This window comes from Mobula hypostoma, chromosome 14, assembly GCF_963921235.1.
Source record: "Mobula hypostoma chromosome 14, sMobHyp1.1, whole genome shotgun sequence".
Taxonomy (NCBI): Eukaryota; Metazoa; Chordata; class Chondrichthyes; order Myliobatiformes; family Myliobatidae; genus Mobula; species Mobula hypostoma.
This window is the reverse complement of record NC_086110.1, coordinates 74604269-74622447: the sequence shown is the minus strand read 5'-3', so window position 1 is coordinate 74622447 and position 18179 is coordinate 74604269. Positions and strand designations below refer to the sequence as shown.

Below are 18179 nucleotides of genomic sequence, written 5' to 3'. Positions count from 1 at the left end.
TTTTCATTTTTGATAGAATTTTACTGCGCTTGACTGGATGCAACAGCCCATTGACATTAAAAGAAATGAATTTTACTTTGTCCTTAGCCGTGTGTATTTATCTGTTAGTATATCATTGAAATTTGCAGAATATTACTTAATCGATCTACTCCCTGAACAAATAAGAGCCAAGAAACGCAAATAATTTTTTAAAAGGTAATGAAGGTGTGATTCCAAGGCTGGGGTCTCCAGATAATCCTGGGTTGAGCTAGAAAAAAAGTCTAGCCATGGGGGATAGCCCCTCCTACCTGTGAGTTAAGGGCCCCTGTTGCAGTACCTATAAAAGTAAGTAAAAAAAACTATATCCATTACACAGAAATGATTTCCCTGTGTATTCCTCCCATGTATATATTTTCATTTAGGTGGGGGGGGGAAGGCATAAATAAATGAATTTTTAAAAATTGAGTAATATAAAATCCACATTATAATACGTATTTCTCGAGATAGGTATATCACCATCTGTTTTGCTTCCGTTTAGTTTATCAGCACTTTTAAAGTTAGCCAAACCTTATGGCTCTTCTGGAGGAGGTGAGGGCTGCCCTCGGAGAACTCTCTTTTCCATAGGCTCCGCAGTAGTGCTTTTTTTATCTCCATTCTTTTTCCCCATTCTTGCGCCCCTTATCAATTCAGATATTTTCATAAGTTCTTATATGTGATGGATTAACGGAGCAAAATATGCGTTATTCTGACCCGGATCTGGGCCATACCCTCCAAATATCCGGACCTGCCTCTCGGTTTTTTTGCACTACCTTACTTTCCATTTTTTATTTTCTATTTATGATTTATAATTTAAATATATAATATTTACTATCGATTTGTACTCCAGGGAGCGGGAAGCGCAGAATCAAATATCGCTGGGATGATTGTACGTTCTAGTATCAATTGTTTGGCGACAATGAAGTATAAAGTAAAGTAAATATGCGTTTTTCCGGAGGAAATGTTGATTTAAGCTGCCATCCTAAACGATGACGTCACTGGAACCGCGCGTCTTCCTTTTTTAAAGAAAGGGACTTCCCTTCCTCCACCATCAACTCTGCTCTTAAACGCATCTCCCCCATTTCACGCACATCTGCTCTCACCCCATCCTCCTGCCACCCCACTGGGGATAGAGTTCCCCTTGTCCTCACCTACCACCGCACCAGCCTAGAGGTACAACATATTATTCTCCGTAACTTCCACCACCACCAAGCACATCTTTCCCTCCCCCCCCACCCTTTCTGCTTTCCGCAGGGATCGCTCCCTACGCCACCCCCTTGTCCATTCGTCCCGCCCATCCTTTCCCACCAATCTCCCTCCCAGCATTTATCCTTGTAAGCGGAACAAGTGCTACACATGCCCTTACACTTAATCCCTCACCACCATTCAGGGCCCCAGACAGTCCTTCCAGGTGAGGCGACTGTGTCGGGTGCTCCTGGTGCAGCCTTCTATATACTGGCAAGACCCGACGCAGACTGGGAGACCATTTTGCTGAACACCTACACTCTGTCTGCCAGAGAAAGAAGGATCTTCTAGTGGCCACACATTTTAATTCCATGTCCCATTCCCATTCTGATATGTCCATCCTGGCCTCCTCCACTGTCAAGATGAAGCCACACTCATGTTGGAGGAACAACACCTTATATTCCGTCTGGGCAGCCTCCAACCTAATGGCGTGAACATTGACTTCTCTAATTTCTGTTAATGCCCCTCCTCCCCTTCTTACCCCATCCTTTATTTATTTATTTATTTATATTTTTCCCCTTTCTCACCATATCTTCCTCTGATGCTCTCCCTCCCCCCCCCCTTCTCCCTAGGCCTCCCGTCCCATGATCCTCTCCGTTCTGCAGCCTGGTATCCCTTTTGCCAATCAACTTTCCAGGTCTTAGCTCCATCCCTCCCCCTCCTGTCTTCTATCATTTCAGATCTCCCCCTCCCCCTCCCACTTTCAAATCTCTTACTATCTCTCCTTTCATGTAGTCCTGATGAAGGGTCTCCGAAATGTCGACTGTACCTCTTCCAATTGATGCTGCCTGGCCTGCTGTGTTGCACCAGCATTTTGTGAGTGTTGCTTGAGTTTCCAGCATCTGCAGATTTCCTCGTGACTGCAATGTATGTTGTCTTTGAAAAGCAACACTTCACAAGTCAAACAACAGGAATTCTGCAGATGCTGGAAATTCAAGCAACACACATCAAAGTTGCTGGTGAACGCAGCAGGCCAAGCAGCATCTGTAGGAAGAGGTGCAGTCGACTTTTCAGGCCGAGACCCTTCGTCAGGACTAACTGAAGGAAGAGTGAGTAAGGGATTTGAAAGTTGGAGGGGGAGTGGGAGATCCAAAATGATAGGAGAAGACAGGAGGGGGAGGGATAGAGCCAAGAGCTGGACAGGTGATAGGCAAAAGGGGATACGAGAGGATCATGGGACAGGAGGTCCGGGAAGAAAGACAAGGAGGTGGGGGGGGGGGAGCCAGAGGATGGGCAAGGGGTACATTCAGAGGGACAGAGGGAGAAAAAGGAGAGTGAGCGAAAGAATGTGTGCATAAAAATGAGTAACAGATGGGGTACGAGGGGGAGGTGGGGCCTTAGCGGAAGTTAGAGAAGTCGATGTTCATGCCATCAGGTTGGAGGCTACCCAGACGGAATATAAGGTGTTGTTCCTCCAACCTGAGTGTGGCTTCATCTTTACAGTAGAGGAGGCTGTGGATAGACATGTCAGAATGGGAATGGGATGTGGAATTAAAATGTGTGGCCACTGGGAGATCCTGCTTTCTCTGGCGGACAGAGCGTAGATGTTCAGCAAAGCGGTCTCCCAGTCTGCGTCGGGTCTCGCCAATATATAAAAGGCCACATCCTCCCTTACCACCATTCAGGGCCCCAGACAGTCCTTCCAGGTGAGGCAACACTTCACCTGTGAGTCGACTGGGGTGATATACTGCTTCCGGTGCTCCCGATGTGGCCTGCACCTCTTCCTACAGATGCTGCTTGGCCTGCTGCGTTCACCAGCAACTTTGATGTGTGTTACCTCACAAGTCAAAATAGAACATAGAATAGTACAGCACAGTACAGGTCCTTCGGCCCACATTGTTGTGCTGACCTTCAAACCCTGCCTCCCATATAACCCCCCACCTTAAATTCCTATAGTGAGGCGACCAGAACTGGACACAGTACTCCAAGTGTGGCCTAACCAGAGTTTTATAGAGCTGCATCATTACATCACGACTCTTAAACTCTATCCCTCAACTTATGAAAGCTTTCTTAACTACCCTATCTACCTGTGAGACTGGCAAACAGAAATCGGCTATGAAGGAGTTGAGAGATTTTCTAAAATCTATTGCATGTAAAAAATGTTAAACATTGCTATGAAATAGTAAATGCAACAGCAAGTTTATACACCAACCTTAAATGAGGTAATTTTTCTAATATAGGGTGTGAAGACACAATGGAGAGGCCAAAGGAGGATAAGAACGCAAGGAAGTAGCAGCACAATTAGAAAACCTAGATTCTTGAGCCTGTCCCACATCTCATCTCCTCTGTGCAGTTCCCTAAAAAATTATCTTTAAACATTTATCCTTCACCTTAACAGGGATATGCTACTCCTGGACTCTTGATAGCACATTATTAACTGCCTTCCATGTGCCACTCACTCCTTTTCCTTCAAACAGGCTCGCACAAATCATCTTTTCTAGATCCTGCCTGATTCCACCAAAATTAGCCCTGCTCCAGTTTAGGACTGTGACCTGTGGGCCTGTTTTATCCTTTTCCATCACTATCTTAAAACTAATAGAATTATGGTCACTAGAGCCAAAATGCTACTTGACTTCCACTTCAGTTATTTATTTGTTTCCTAAGAGGAGTTTCAGTACTGCATTCTCTGTATTAACAGAAAAGTCTCCGAGACATATTTCACAAATTCCACCATGATCAGAGTTGTTATTCGTGATGTAGTCTTCAGGATCAGGTTTACTATCACTACCTTATATAACATGAAATCTGATTATTAGCTTTAGCAGTACACTGCAAAAACATAAAATTACTATGAATTACAAAAATTAAATAAAGAATAACAAGGTAGTGCTCATACACCATTTTGAAATCTGATGGAGGAGGGGAAAGAGCTGTTCCTGAATCATTGAGTTATGTCCTCAGGCTCCTGTACTTCCTCCCTTATGGTGGTAAGAATGGATGCCGCCTTCTAAAGGCACTGCCCCTCGGAGGTATCCTCGATGGTGGGGATGGATGATCTCATGGTCTTGGTATTTATGTGTTATTGTTTTTCCTTGCTTTTTGTATTTGCACTGTTGTCTTTTGCACACTTGTTCAATGCCAAAGTTGGTGCGGTCTTTTCTTGATTGTATTATGGATTTATTGAGTAAGCCCACAAGAAAACAAATCTCTGGATTATATACGGTGACACATATGTACTTTGAGAATAAACTTACTTTGAGCTTTAACTTGTGATGTGATGGCTCTACAACCCTCGCAGCCTCTTGTGATCCTGTACATTGCGAGCAATCGGAATGCTCTCCCCCACCTCGGAATGAGTTCAGTAGTACAGTACCAAATGTTGTCAAGGTCATAGATCCCTCACCCACTCTTCTTGATAACCTGGACATTGATCATTGGAGCCCAATATCATCACATTAGTACCTGATGTTGCTGCTAATCAGTGAGTACATACTGACGTGCATGTGAGTACATGCATGAGTAACAGTCACAACTCAGTGAATCTGGTTGTGCTGTTAAAGGTGTTGAAACTAATAGTAAATGTTTTTGAAGTGGCAATCTGGTTGTTCTTTCTTTACAGATTGGAAATACCAACCAGAGGACAAAAGAAGATTGTGTACGCCACAGGTCTACAATAAAAGCACATTTCAGAATCATATTTACTCCTTCGATGATGGCAAGGTTTGTTTACTGTACTGTTGCATTTTTATGGCAGTGAAAATAAATTCCTGTAGATTTTGAAGTCTTAAGTCATCTGTATTAGTGGTTCCATATGTGAAAGATATTCAAGGCAATAAAATCAATAGGAATTTCTGTTCTTGGATCCATTGTTTGCATTAATTCTGAATAGAATAACTTCTCTTTATATAGCACCATTAGGATGGCAGGACATTGCAAGATATATTTCAAGGACATCACCAGGCAGCATCTGACACAAGCAATATAATAAAATCACAAAATTAGCTGATTGGATATATTTATTTTGATAGATATTTCAAAGAACAAATGAGAACAATATGTAGATAAGCCTACAAGAGGAGAGGCTGTACTTGATCTGGTATTGGGAAATGAACCTGGTCAGATGTCAGATCTCTCAGTCGGAGACCATTTTGGAGATAGTGATCACAATTCTATCTCCTTTACCATAGCATTGGAGAGGGATAGGAACAGACAAGTTAGGGAAACATTCAATTGGAGTAAGGGGAACTATGAGGCTATCAGGCAGGAACTTGGAAGTATAAATTGGAAACAGTTGTTCTCAGGGAAATGTACCGAAGAAGTGTGGCAGATGTTCAGGGGATATTTGTGTGGAGTTCTGAGTAGGTACATTCCAATGAGACATGGAAAGGATGGTAGGGTATAAGATCTGTGGTGCACAAAGGCTGTTGCAAATCTAGTCAAGAAGAAAAGAAGAGCTTATGAAAGGTTCAAAAAACTAGGTAATGATATGAATCTAGCAGATTATAAGGCTAGCAGGAAGGAGCTTAAGAATGAAATTAGGAGAGCCAGAAGGGGCAATGAGAAGGCCTTGGTGAGCAGGATTAAGGAAAACCCCAAGGCATTCTACAAGTATGTGAGGAGCAAGAGGATAAGATGTGAGAGAATAGGACCAATCAAGTGTGACATTGGAAATGTGTGTTTGGAACCGGAGGAAATAGCGGAGGTACTTAATGAATACTTTGCTTCAGTATTCACTACGGAAAAGGATCTTGGCGATTGTAGGAATGAGTTGCAGTGGACTGAAAAGCTTGAGAATGTAGATATTAAGAAAGAGGATGTGCTGGAGCTTTTGGAAAGCATCAAGTTGGATAATAGACAATAGGTGCAGGAGTAGGCCATTCAGCCCTTCGAGCCAGCACCACCATTCACTGTGATCATGGCTGATCATCCACAATCAGTATCTATAAGTCACCAGGACTGGATGGGATGTACCCCAGGCTACTGTGGGTAGCGAGGGAGGAGACTGCTGAGCCTCTGGCAATGATCTTTGCATCATCAATGAGGACAGGAGAGGTTCCGGAGGATTGGAGGGTTGTGGATGTTGTTCCCTTACTTCCACAAAGGGAGTAGGGATAGCCCAGGAAATTATAGGCCAGTGAGTCTTACTTCAGTGGTTGGTAAGTTGATGGAGAAGATCCTGAGAGGCAGGATTTATAAACATTTGGAGAAGCATAATATGATTAGGAATAGTCAGCATGGCTTTGTCAAAGGCAGGTCGTGCCTTATAAGCCTGATTGAATTTTTTGAGGATGTGACTAAGCACATTGATGAAGGTAGAGCCGTAGATGTAGTGTATATGGATTTTAGCAAGGCATTTGATAAGGTACCCCATGCAAGGCTTATTGAGGAAGTAAGGAGGCATGGGATTCAAGGGGGCATTGCTTTGTGGATCCAGAACTGGCTTGCCCACAGAAGGCAAAGAGTGCTTGTAGACGGGTCATATTCTGCATGGAGGCCGGTGACCAGTGGTGTGCCTCAGCGATCTGTTCTGGGACCCCTACTCTTTGTGATTTTTATAAATGACCTGGATGAGGAAGTGGAGGGATGGGTTAGTAAATTTGCTGATGACACAAAGATTGGGGGTGTTTTGGATAGTGTGGAGGGCTCTTAGAGGTTACAACGGGACATTGAAAGGATACAAAACTGGGCTGAGAAGTGGCAGATGGAGTTCAACCCAGATAAGTGAGGTGGTTCATTTTGGTAGGTCAAATATGATGGCAGAATATAGTATTAATGGCAAGACTCTTGGTAGTGTGGAGGATCAGAGGGATATTGGGGTCCAAGTCCATAGGACTCTCAAAGCTGCTATGCAGGTTGACTCTGGTTAAGAAGGCATACGGTGTATTGACCTTCATCAATCGTGGGATTGAGTTTAGGAGCCGAGAGGTAATGTTGCACCTATATAGGACCCTGGTCAGACCCCACTTGGAGTACTGTGCTCAGTTCTGGTCGCCTCACTACAGGAAGGAAGTGGAAACCATAGAAAGGGTGCAGAGGAGATTTACAAGGATGTTGCCTGGATTGGGGAGCATGCCTTATGAGAATAGGTTGAGTGAACTCAGCCTTTTCTCCCTAGAGTGACAGAGGATGAGAGGTGACTTGATAGAGGTGTACAAGATAATGAGAGGGATTGATCATGTGGATAGTCAGAGACTTTTCCCCAGGGCTGAAATGGCTAGCACAAGAGGGCATAGTTTTAAGGTGCTTGGAAGTAGGTACAGAGGAGATGTCAGGGGTAAGTTTTTTATGCACAGAGTGGTGAGTGTGTGGAATGGGCTGCCGATGGCGATGGTAGAGGTGGAAACGATAGGGTCTTTTAAGAGACTCCTGGATGGCTACATGGAGCTTAGAAAAATACAGGACTATAGGTAAAGCCTAGGTAGTTCTAAGGTAGGGACATGTTCAGCACAGCCTTGTGGGCCGAAGGGCCTGTATTGTGCTGTATGTTTTCTATGTTTCTAGAAGCAGAAAGATTTAGTAAGGGAGTTCCCAGAGTTTAGAGCACTAGTATTCACAATTTCTTCATCCCCTTCTGCCAACCCACCCCCCCCCACAGCCCCACTTCCATTCCTTCTCCACTGATTCCATTTTTATCCTTTTCCTTTCCTTCAGCCCCCTTCACCCCATCCCCTCCCCTCCTGGTTCTATATCCCCATTTTACACACAGGTTTCTCCACCCCACCCATCTCTTCCAACTGCCATTCACCTTTTCTCTATTGGTTTCCATTCTAATTTCCTTTACTTATCAGAGACCATCACCGATAGCACTCTGTGTTCCTGCTTAGCTCCCTCCCCTCCCCCAAATTACTCCATCTGTATTTTTACCTTTTTCTTCTCTCCCTTTGTCTGCCTCCATCCATTGTTCACCTGCCACAGTCTCCCAACTCCACCCCCACTCCCATTTCCTACCTGGCACAGTTATTATACACCCCTCCTTAGTCCAACCAGTCACTTCAGATGCCTCCTCAGCTTCTGTACTGACCATCTCACCTCTTCGCTCTCAGTCCCGATGCAGGATTTCAACCCGGAACATTAATATTTTCTCCCGCCCCCACAGATGCTGCTCAACCTGCCTGGTTCTTCTGGCAGATTGTTTGTGCTCCAGATTCCAGCATCTGTAGTCTATTGTGTCTACATAGTTGTATGACTTTGAAATCCACCATTAACCAAGAGAGCAATAAAGCTACAGTACGATCTATTTCCCCCCCCCACCCTCCTAAACAGAACGCAATCATATTAAACATGCAACTAAAGATAGATTGGTTTATTGATGTATTTTTGTCACATGTACCAAGATACAATGAAAAGCTTGTCTTGCCTACTGTTCATACACATCAAATTATTACACAGGGCATTGAATCAGAATAAGGGAAAACGATAACAGTGCAGAATAAAGTGCAAAGGCGACTGAAAGAGTACAGTGCAGGTAAACGATAACGCACAAGATCATAACAAGATAGATTGTGAGGCCAAGAGCCCAACTTATCATACAAGAAGTCTGTCCAGGAGTCTGATAACAGTGGGATAGAAGCTGTCCTTGAGTCTAGTGGTATGTGATTTCAGGCTTTTGTATCTTCTCCCTGACGGGAGGGGGGAAGAAAAGCAACTATCTGAGATGGTGAGGTCTTTGATTATGCTGGCTGCTTTACTAAGGCACTGAGGAGTGTAGACAGAGTCCATGGAGGAGAGGCTGGTTCCTGTGATGGGCTGAGCTGTGTCGACAACTCTCTGCAGTTTCTTGTGGTCACGGGTGGAGCAGATGCCATACCAAGCCACGATGCATCCAGATAGGATACTTTTTGTGGTGTAGATAAACCTCTAATGTTAATAATAATAGCTCGTGGTAATGACTTGTTTGCTGTGAGCTAATATTGAACAAGTACATTTTGAAACAACTATTGTCACCATGATCAGTTCTCCAGAGTAGTACCAGAGAGCTGCCAGCTTTGTGTAACGTCACCCCTGCTGTTCTGAGAAGGTCATTGTTTACACAGTGGTACCTTGTGATTTCAAAACCAGTCACTGCTTGTATCAGCGCAAACACGAGGAATTCTGCAGATGCTGGAAATTCAAGCAACACACATCAAAATTGCTGGTGAACGCAGCAGGCCAGGCAGCATCTCTAGGAAGAGGTACAGTCGACGTTTCAGGCTGAGACCCTTCGTCAGGACTAACTGAAGGAAGCTACAGTCGACGTTTCAGGCCAAGACCCTTCGTCCTTCAGATAGTCCTGATGAATGGTCTCGGCCTGAAATGTCGACTACCTCTTCCTAGAGATGCTGCCTGGCCTGCTGTGTTCACCAGCAACTTTGATGTGTACTGCTTGTATCAGTATGTTCAATGCAAATAGTTTGAAAACACCTCCTGATTTAACTTTGATTATGTCATTCTACTCACTAAAAATGTTTAATTGGTGTCCTATTGTTACCAGTGCACAATGAAAAATAAGAATATAATTACTAAATTCCAATATTATAAAATGTAGCCTAATAAAAAATTAAAGACTATTGGGACCCATGAGGTGCATGAGAACACCAATCTGTGTACCATTGGTTTACATCCTTGGCAGTTTAAGGCTCTCATGTCAGTGACAGAAGAAAGGAAACTGCTGTTGCATTAGGTTAGGGTATTGGCTGTTGTTGTTGGAGCAAGTCAGAGTTCTCAGTGCAACATGGCTGAAGATTATAGGCAGATGAGTATAGTAAGATCTGATTTGAACATAGAACTATACAGGCCCTTGGGTCAATGATGTTGTGTCAACCTTTTATCCTACTCCAAGACCAATCTATTCTAACCCTTCTCTTCCACGTAGCCTTCTATTTTTATTTTTATTTCATCCATGTGCCTATCTAAGAGTCTCTTAAATGCCCCTGCTACTACCACCACCCCTGGCAGTGCATTCCATACACCCACCACTCTCTTATATTTAAAAAAAAACTACCTCTGACATCTCCCTATAATTTCCTCCAATCACCTTAAAATTATGCCCTCTCATATTAGCTATTTCCATCCTACGTAAAAGTCTCTGGCCATCCACTCTATCTATGACCCTTATCATCTTATACACCTCTATCAAGTCAGCTCTGAGCCTCCCTTGTTCCAGAAAGAAAAGCTCTAGCTTACTCAACATTTCTTAGGAAACATGTTCCCTAAACCAGGCAGCATCCTGGTAAATCTCCTCTGCCTAAGCTTCCTATAAAACTGAACCAGAGGTGAACACAATACCCTCAAGTCTGGTCTAACCGAAGTTTTATAGAGCTACAACATTACCTTGCAAATCTTGAACTCAGTCCCCCAACTAATGAAGACCAACACACCATATACCATCTCAATCACCCTTTTAACTTGCACAGCAACTTTGAGCGATAAATGAATGTGCACCTTAAGATCTCTCTGTTCCTCCACACTGCTAAGAATCCTGCCATTAACCTGTACCCTGCCATTAAGTTTGACTTTCCAAAGTGTATCACTTCACGCTTTTCCGGATTTGTACCGCTTGTTTCCTCTACTCCCAGAAAAAGATGAGAATACACTGCAAGCAGCCAGTAGGCTGGGTTGCATCTGTGAGAGAGAAATAGCTAATGTTTCAGTCAGTGAACTTTTGGGTGAGGTCATTGTGATATTGCGATTGATAGCAAAAAAAGTCATCGATATGAAACATTCTCTCTGCTTCCTTATCCACTTATTGTTTTCACTTCAGAAACATAGCATTACTCATTGTTGCCAACAATTTTAATTTCAAACTAAAATGAACTCCGCCTAAGATCTGCTATTTAAAGTGGATGTTGATAGGTTCTTGATTAGTAAGGGCATCAAAGATTACAGGGAGCAGGCAGGAGAATGGGGTTGAGAAAGAAAATAAATCGGCCATGATGGAATGGCAGAGCAGACTCAATGAGCCAAATAGCCTAATTCTGCTCCTATGTCTTATGGCTAAAATGCTTGAACTGCCTGTCACAGCAGTGACTATATTTCACTATGTGTACAGTTCCTCCTTCATTGGGATCCATCTGTTTGATCAACTACAACAAATCGTACTACGCAGTGACATTGGATTTAATTTACCTCTCCTTGATATCAAGCATCCCACCTCCCTTCTGCTCAGACATCAATCACAGGAGCTCCAATAAGCAACTAAGCTATGATTGGTGACTCAGTACATTTGATGTTTAAAATCTAAAGAAAGAGGGTTTTCTTTAAATAGGATCTCTTTTTATCCTTGAAATTTTCCAAAGTGGATTTTCTAATAACAAAATGATAATTATGACAATCACCGCATGCATAATCTGAAATAAATCTTACTCTAGATTTCCAGCATCTGAAGTCTGTCTGGTGTCTGTATCTGAAATGAAAGGCATGTTTGGTGCTGAAATAAATCAATTCCTTGCTGAGTTATCCTGAAATCCTTTAATGTCCTCTTCCTGCTGGTATAGGCATGTAAGGCCAACATTTGATCTGCACTTTCAACAATCTAGTACTCTCACCAAACGATGAAAACTGACTAGCAACGCACATAAAAGTTGTTGGTGAACACAGCAGGCCAGGCAGCATCTCTAGGAAGAGGTACAGTCGACGTTTCGGGCCGAGACCTTTCGTCAGGGTCCTGAAGAGGTACAGTTGACGTTTCCCTTTCCTTCCTGTCTTCTCCTATCATTTTGGATCTCCCCCTCCCCCTCCCACTTTCAAATCTCTTACTAGCTTTTCTTTCAGTTAGTCCTGACGAAGGATCTCGGCCCGAAAAGTCGACTATACTTCTTCCTAGAGATGCTGCCCTGGCCTGCTGCGTTTACCAGCAACTTTTATGTGTGTTGCTTGAAATTCCAGCATCTGCAGATTTCCCCGTGTTTGCGAAAGAAAACTGGCTGTTTCTTTCTATCCAACTCATCCTGGCATCTCAGCCTGGTATGGAACCACCAATTCCCTTTAATGGAAAATCCTACAGATAGTAGTGGATATGGCCCAGTCCATCACAGGTAAAGTCCTCCCTACCATTGAGCACATCTATATGGAGCAGTGTCGCAGGAAAGCAGAATCCATCATCAGGAACCCCCACCACCCAGGTCAAGCTGTCTTCTCACTGCTGCTGTCAAGAAGAAGGTACCAAAGCCTCAGGACTCATATCACCAGTTTCAGGAACAGTTATTTTCCCTCAACCATCAGGCTCCTGAACCAAAGGGGATAACTTCACTTCCTGCCGCTGCCTGTAAGAAGTTTGTATGTTCTCCCCATGACCACGTGAGTTTTCTCTTCATGCTCCGGTTTCCTCCTACAGTCCCAAAGACGTACCAGTTAGTGGGTTAATTGGTTATTGTAAATTGTCTGGTGATTAGGCTAGGGTTAAATTGGGGGTTGCTGTGGGACATGGCTCAAAGTGCCAGAAGGGCCTATTTTACACTGAATTGTCAATAAATAAATAAATAAACAGACAGACAGACAGACAAACACGCAAGCAAACAAACAAACTCCATCACTGAACTGTTCCCACAACCTATGGACTCACTTTCAAGGACTCTTCATCTCATGTTGTCAATAGTTATTGATATTATTATTTCTTTTTGTATTTGCAGAGTTTGTTGTCCAAACTCCTGGTATGGTCTTTCATTGATTCTATTATAGTTATTGGATTTATTGAGTATGGCCGCAGGAAAATAAATCTCAGGGTTGTATATGGTGACATTTATGTAGGCGCATGGCCAAGTGGTTAAGGCATTCATCTAGTGACGTGAAGGTCACTAATTCAAGCCTAGGCTGAGGCGGTGTGTGTGTCCTTGAGCAAGGCACTTAACCACACATTGCTATGCGATGACACCGATGCCAAGCTGTATGGGTCCTAATGCCCTTCCCTTGGACAACATCGGTGGCGTGGAGAGGGGAGACTTTCAGCATGGGCAACTGCTGGTCTTCCATACAACCTTGCCCAGGCCTGCACCCTGGAAACCTTCCAAGGTGCAAATCCATGGTCTCATGAGTCTAATGGATGCCTATAATATCTACTTTGAGCTTTGAAAAACTGGACTGATTTCTGAACAGTGCTGTTGCTTGTGGTGCTAGTAAAGCCAACTAACTAATGTTCCTCTTTTGATGTAGCATTCAGATATATGTGAGTATGCAGTGGGAACAAGACAAACAAGGAAAAGAAGGCAGCGTAAGGATTTCACAAAGGAGGAAATTGGCTACCTGCTCAATGGTGTGTTAAAAATGGGCTATCATTGGAATTCTATTCTTTGGTCATATCCATTCCAGAAAGGACGAACCAATGTGGATCTAGCACACAAATATCGGAACTTACAGGTAAGGAAGAACCAGAAGCTTGGGCTGCGATTCTCATAATGCTCGGTGAGACATTCCAGAGAAGTACAACTCAAGGCATCAGAGTTTGGAGTTCAATTCCAGTGTCCTCTATAAGCAAGATTGTACATTCCTCCCAGTGTGCATGTAGGTTTCCTCCTACATTCCAAAGACTTACCGGTTAGAGGTTAATTAGTCATTGTAAATTGTACTTCGATTAGGCCAGGGTTAAATTGGTGAGTTGCTGGGCAGCGTGACTCAGTGGACTGGAAGGGCCTACTCCACACTGTATCTCTACCAGTTACTGGAACTTGGACCGAAATATAGAACAGCATACAAACAGGATCTTCTGCTCATGATGTCATTCCATCTGCCTGTACGTGGTCTCCATTCCTGCGTATGTGCCTATCTAAATGCTTCTTAAACGTGGCTATCGTATCTGCTTCCCCCGGGACTGTATTCCAGGCACCTACCATTCTCTTTAAATCTCCTTTAATCTTTCCCCTCACCTAAAAGCTAAACCAGCTAGTATCTGCCAAATCTAAGATATTCTCATAATCTTAAAATAAGTTTGCTAAGAGAGAAGATATTAAGGAGAAAAAAAGACAAATAAAGTCAGATGTGTTTTGTTATAACTTGGGTCAATGTGTCAATTCTGATGAAGGTTTTTTTTCTTTCCACAGGTGCTGTCTGATTTACTGATTATTTCTAAGATTTTGTTTGATTTGTTTTTTTTTAGAATTAGATGTAATTGGGTTTTATTTTTCAGAAAAGAAATTTGAACAAGTCAAGATCTGGAAGCCAAGATTGTTCAGTGGAATTGTGCTGACTGACCTCAATCATTTGAAGTGGAGGCAGACCTTGATTCAAAAGGAATATTCTCAATTGGTGTGTTACCACATATATCAGCAAAAAAGCAAGTTGCAATAAGATTTAACTGTTGTAATTGAACAGCTGGATAAATCTCATTATTATATTGTATTACAAATATTTATTCTGAAATGGAGTATAGGTTGCATAGGAGGTTTCATGGTTAACTGTAGTGCTCCATGCTAAAATATTCCAGCTCTCCATCCCCATTGATAATCAGTGATTTATGTTAGAAAATGCATTAGCCATCTGCCAAATGCCAATGAGACTTTATTAGGACATTGTCAGCATTTGCCATCTCGACTCACAGGGGAAGAATTAATTCTTGAGTGCTGTGACAGAGGTTATATCCAGGAATAAAATCTTTGCAGTTTAACTACCATGCCATAATGGAATGATGCACATCTATGCATCTGTTCAAAATCTACTCAAATTACATTAATCAGAGAATAATTTGAGTGGATTGATTAATGTCCCAGTGTACTGCTCTGTCATATTCTCAGCTGCTTAATAACACTGAGTAAGTCTACCAGATCTTTCATCACAGTACAAACCCTAATGTCTGGGAAATGGAAACTGTTTGGAGAATGTCTGAAATATTTCTGCTTTAGCCCATTGGCATGGAGTTCCATTAACTGGTTGCAAAATCAGAACATTCTTACACAGTGGTGTTTACTTTATAGCTAAAGTGCCACATGTAGCCTTACTTCTCCAGCTTTTAAAACCCAACTGAATGAACTAGCTGAGTTTATTTGCTGTTTATATTGTAGTTAGAAGAGGGTTGGTTTGATCTTGTAATCATTAATAAACCTTAATGTTTTGAAGCAACAAATATTATTTGCGTCTTAGTTTGATTTAACATTGACTTAAATTTTAAGGTAGCTTCATTATGTCCAACCACAGGCCTACAGATAGAAAACATGATTGGTGATATTTTAAAGTCAACACATTTAAGAATTCATATATGATATTACCAACTATTATTTCTACATGCATTTCAATCCATCTGTGATACGTGCATTGCGCTTTTGGATTCAGTGGAGCATTCCACCTGCAAGATAGTGACTAACAAAAGGAATTATTGACAGCAAATGCCACTTAACATTAGATCTGCCTTCAAAAGTAACATAGCTTACTCTCTTCCTCTTGAATTTTGCCAGTAACTTGGCAGAAATCAGAGAATCATCACGAGGAACCATTAAATACTGTATCACCATCCCATTAATTCTCAAGTCACAATGCATAGAAATAGGAGTTAATCCATTCTATAGTGCGACATTTCTTATGTAAGCACTTCACACTCCTTTCATTTGAATTGCAGAAAAAATGAATTAGTTATCTTGCTCTATTGAGAGCTAGCTAAAGTCTATATAGATTGTCCAGTAATTTGATCATGGAAGTACAATGCGCTTGCTGATGGAACATAAACAGTGGAAGTAACACACACAAAATGCTGGAGGAACTCAGCAGGCCAGGCAGCATCTATGGAAAATGAGTACAATCAACATTTTGGGGTTAAGACCCTTCTTCAGTACTGTGGAAAAAAAGATGAGTCAGAGGAAGAAAATGGGGGGGGGAGGAGGAGGGAGTGGGGAGAAGGAACAAGGGGATAGGTGAAATGCAAAAGGGGTTGGAGGTGGGAAGAAGAGTTGCTCCAGCATTTTGTGTATGTTGCTTGGATTTCCAGTATCTGCAAATTTTCTCTTGTTTGTGTATGAACAGTATGGACTTGCTTTCAAGGACTCATTTCATGTTCTCAGTATTTATTATAATTTTGTTTCTCGTATTTACAGTTTGTCTTTTGCACACCAGTTATCCATCTTTGTTGTGTGCAGTTTATCGTTTATTTTATTGTGTTTGTATTCACTGTGAATGCCTACAAGAAAATGAATCTCAGGATAGTATATGGTGATAATAAATTTACTTTGAATTTTGACATGGGTTACAAAGCAAGCACTGGTCCAGGGGATTAATATAGATGACTACTTGGTTGGCAAGGATATGGTGAACTGAAGGACCTGTTTCTATCCTGTATAATTTAACTTTTGCATATTTAAACCACATACACATTGAAGTTTGTGCTTTTAGTAACTTACAAAATAGTGAGACCATTGTGACAAACTGTGACAATATCTCCAGCGGTAGTTGTACAAACATTTAATGGTCACAATAAGAGAAAGGCCTAGGTTAAGACAATCCACAGCATTTGTGTATAAAAGCCAAGGAACACAGTAGCATATCCTGCTCAATAAAGTTGGACACTCAAGGACATTTCTATCCAAGTTCTAAATCAATATTTATGCATCAATCTACCAAATAAGTTATTTGGGCATAACAACAATTTTTGAGAGACCTCCTTGTGTAGAGATTAAGTGCCTTTCATATCTGTAAGTAGATTCCAGCCCAATTAAGTAGCTGCCCTAATTAGCTAGTTTCATGGAAATGGTTAAAGGTATTAAAAAAAATGAACTGCCATTTAATTGAGTAACAAATTATGTATTTAAAATGCATAACAAATTAGAACACTACCAAAACTACTACAGTACTATAAAACTGCATATTAATTCCCAATAGTTATCAACAGAGGAATGAATCCAGTGTACACTGTTTTGATTGCCTGTAAATGAACAAAATCAGTGTAGACGCCTAGTGCAGATAATGGACTGCCTTCATTGCCTTTCTACATTAAGTAGTGTCATAATCCAACAATAAATAAGTGTTAGGTGGATGGTTTTTAATTTGATATAGCGGGGTAATTTTTTCCAGGATGTGTCAAATCTTTTTGTGGCATCTTTGGCAAGGGACTGAAATTTTAAAGTCAAAGCTTTAAAAAAAACATCAAAAATCACTGTTTTAGTATCCATCAACCCAAATGGATAACATTATATAAGCACACACAACTGACACCATTTAAAAAAACATTCAATCTAAGTACAGTGTAATGTCTAACAGCCACACAAGTGCAAAGACTAACACTACTTGGAAACAATTCAACAAGTCTCCTGCCCCAATTAAACAGGATGGCGTCTCACATAAATGAAGGGAGTCCCAGCCATTTTCTAAATTAGCTTTTGTTGTTTAAGAGTTGTCCCCCAATAAGCAGCTGTCTCGATTAACTGATAGCCCAACTAACCATATTGTACAGGGGCAGTTACTGTAAATCATTTTGGAACAACTCAGGTTTCTCCCCCCCACCCCCCCCCCCCAAGTAACAAGATATGTAATAGATTTTGCTTAGAGTATAAGCTATCTTGCCCCTAGACAGAAGATCCATCCCACATATAGACCCACAACAAGGACTACATGATTAAAGCAGCCACTGAAAGTAGAACCTAATTAAGGAAGTTAGCTTTGAGATAAGGTTTCAGCTTGTTCATCTCTCAACCAAGACTATCCTGCTAAGTAATGGGAGGAACACATGTGGGATGTTTTTTGTGCAGAAGGCATTTTATATTTACTGCTATTCCAAACAGCTTAAAGTAGTTCATGGCGTAACAAAAGAGCTATCACAGAACAATTGCAGAATGCTGTGGACAGCCTTATCTAGGACTTTCTCCTTACTTTGTGACTAGTAAATATCTGTGCAACTCCCAGCAGAGAAATAAGGTACATAGTTAGAAATTTACTCACGGTTTACCAATATTTCTCACAGCTTTAATCATATTACTCATTCTATTGATAATTGTACACTGTTCATTTGGCTTGTTCTCCAAAATTAGAGCAAATCTGGTCACACATCAAATATCTGAAGTCCATAAACACTTCCTTATCTGCATTCCTAC

The 18179-nt window shown here is 41.8% G+C and overlaps 1 protein-coding gene across 1 annotated transcript in view; it reads left to right on the top strand.

The window, feature by feature from the left end:
• Positions 1 to 15221, top strand: part of terb1 (telomere repeat binding bouquet formation protein 1) — a 326279-nt gene extending 311058 nt beyond the window's left edge. Inside the window, 2 exon segments of the mRNA XM_063067329.1 lie at positions 13371 to 13530; positions 14297 to 15221. Of these exon segments, the coding sequence (XP_062923399.1) occupies positions 13371 to 13530; positions 14297 to 14356 (220 nt within the window). The 3' untranslated portion in view covers positions 14357 to 15221.
• The last annotated feature ends 2958 nt before the right edge of the window (positions 15222 to 18179 follow it).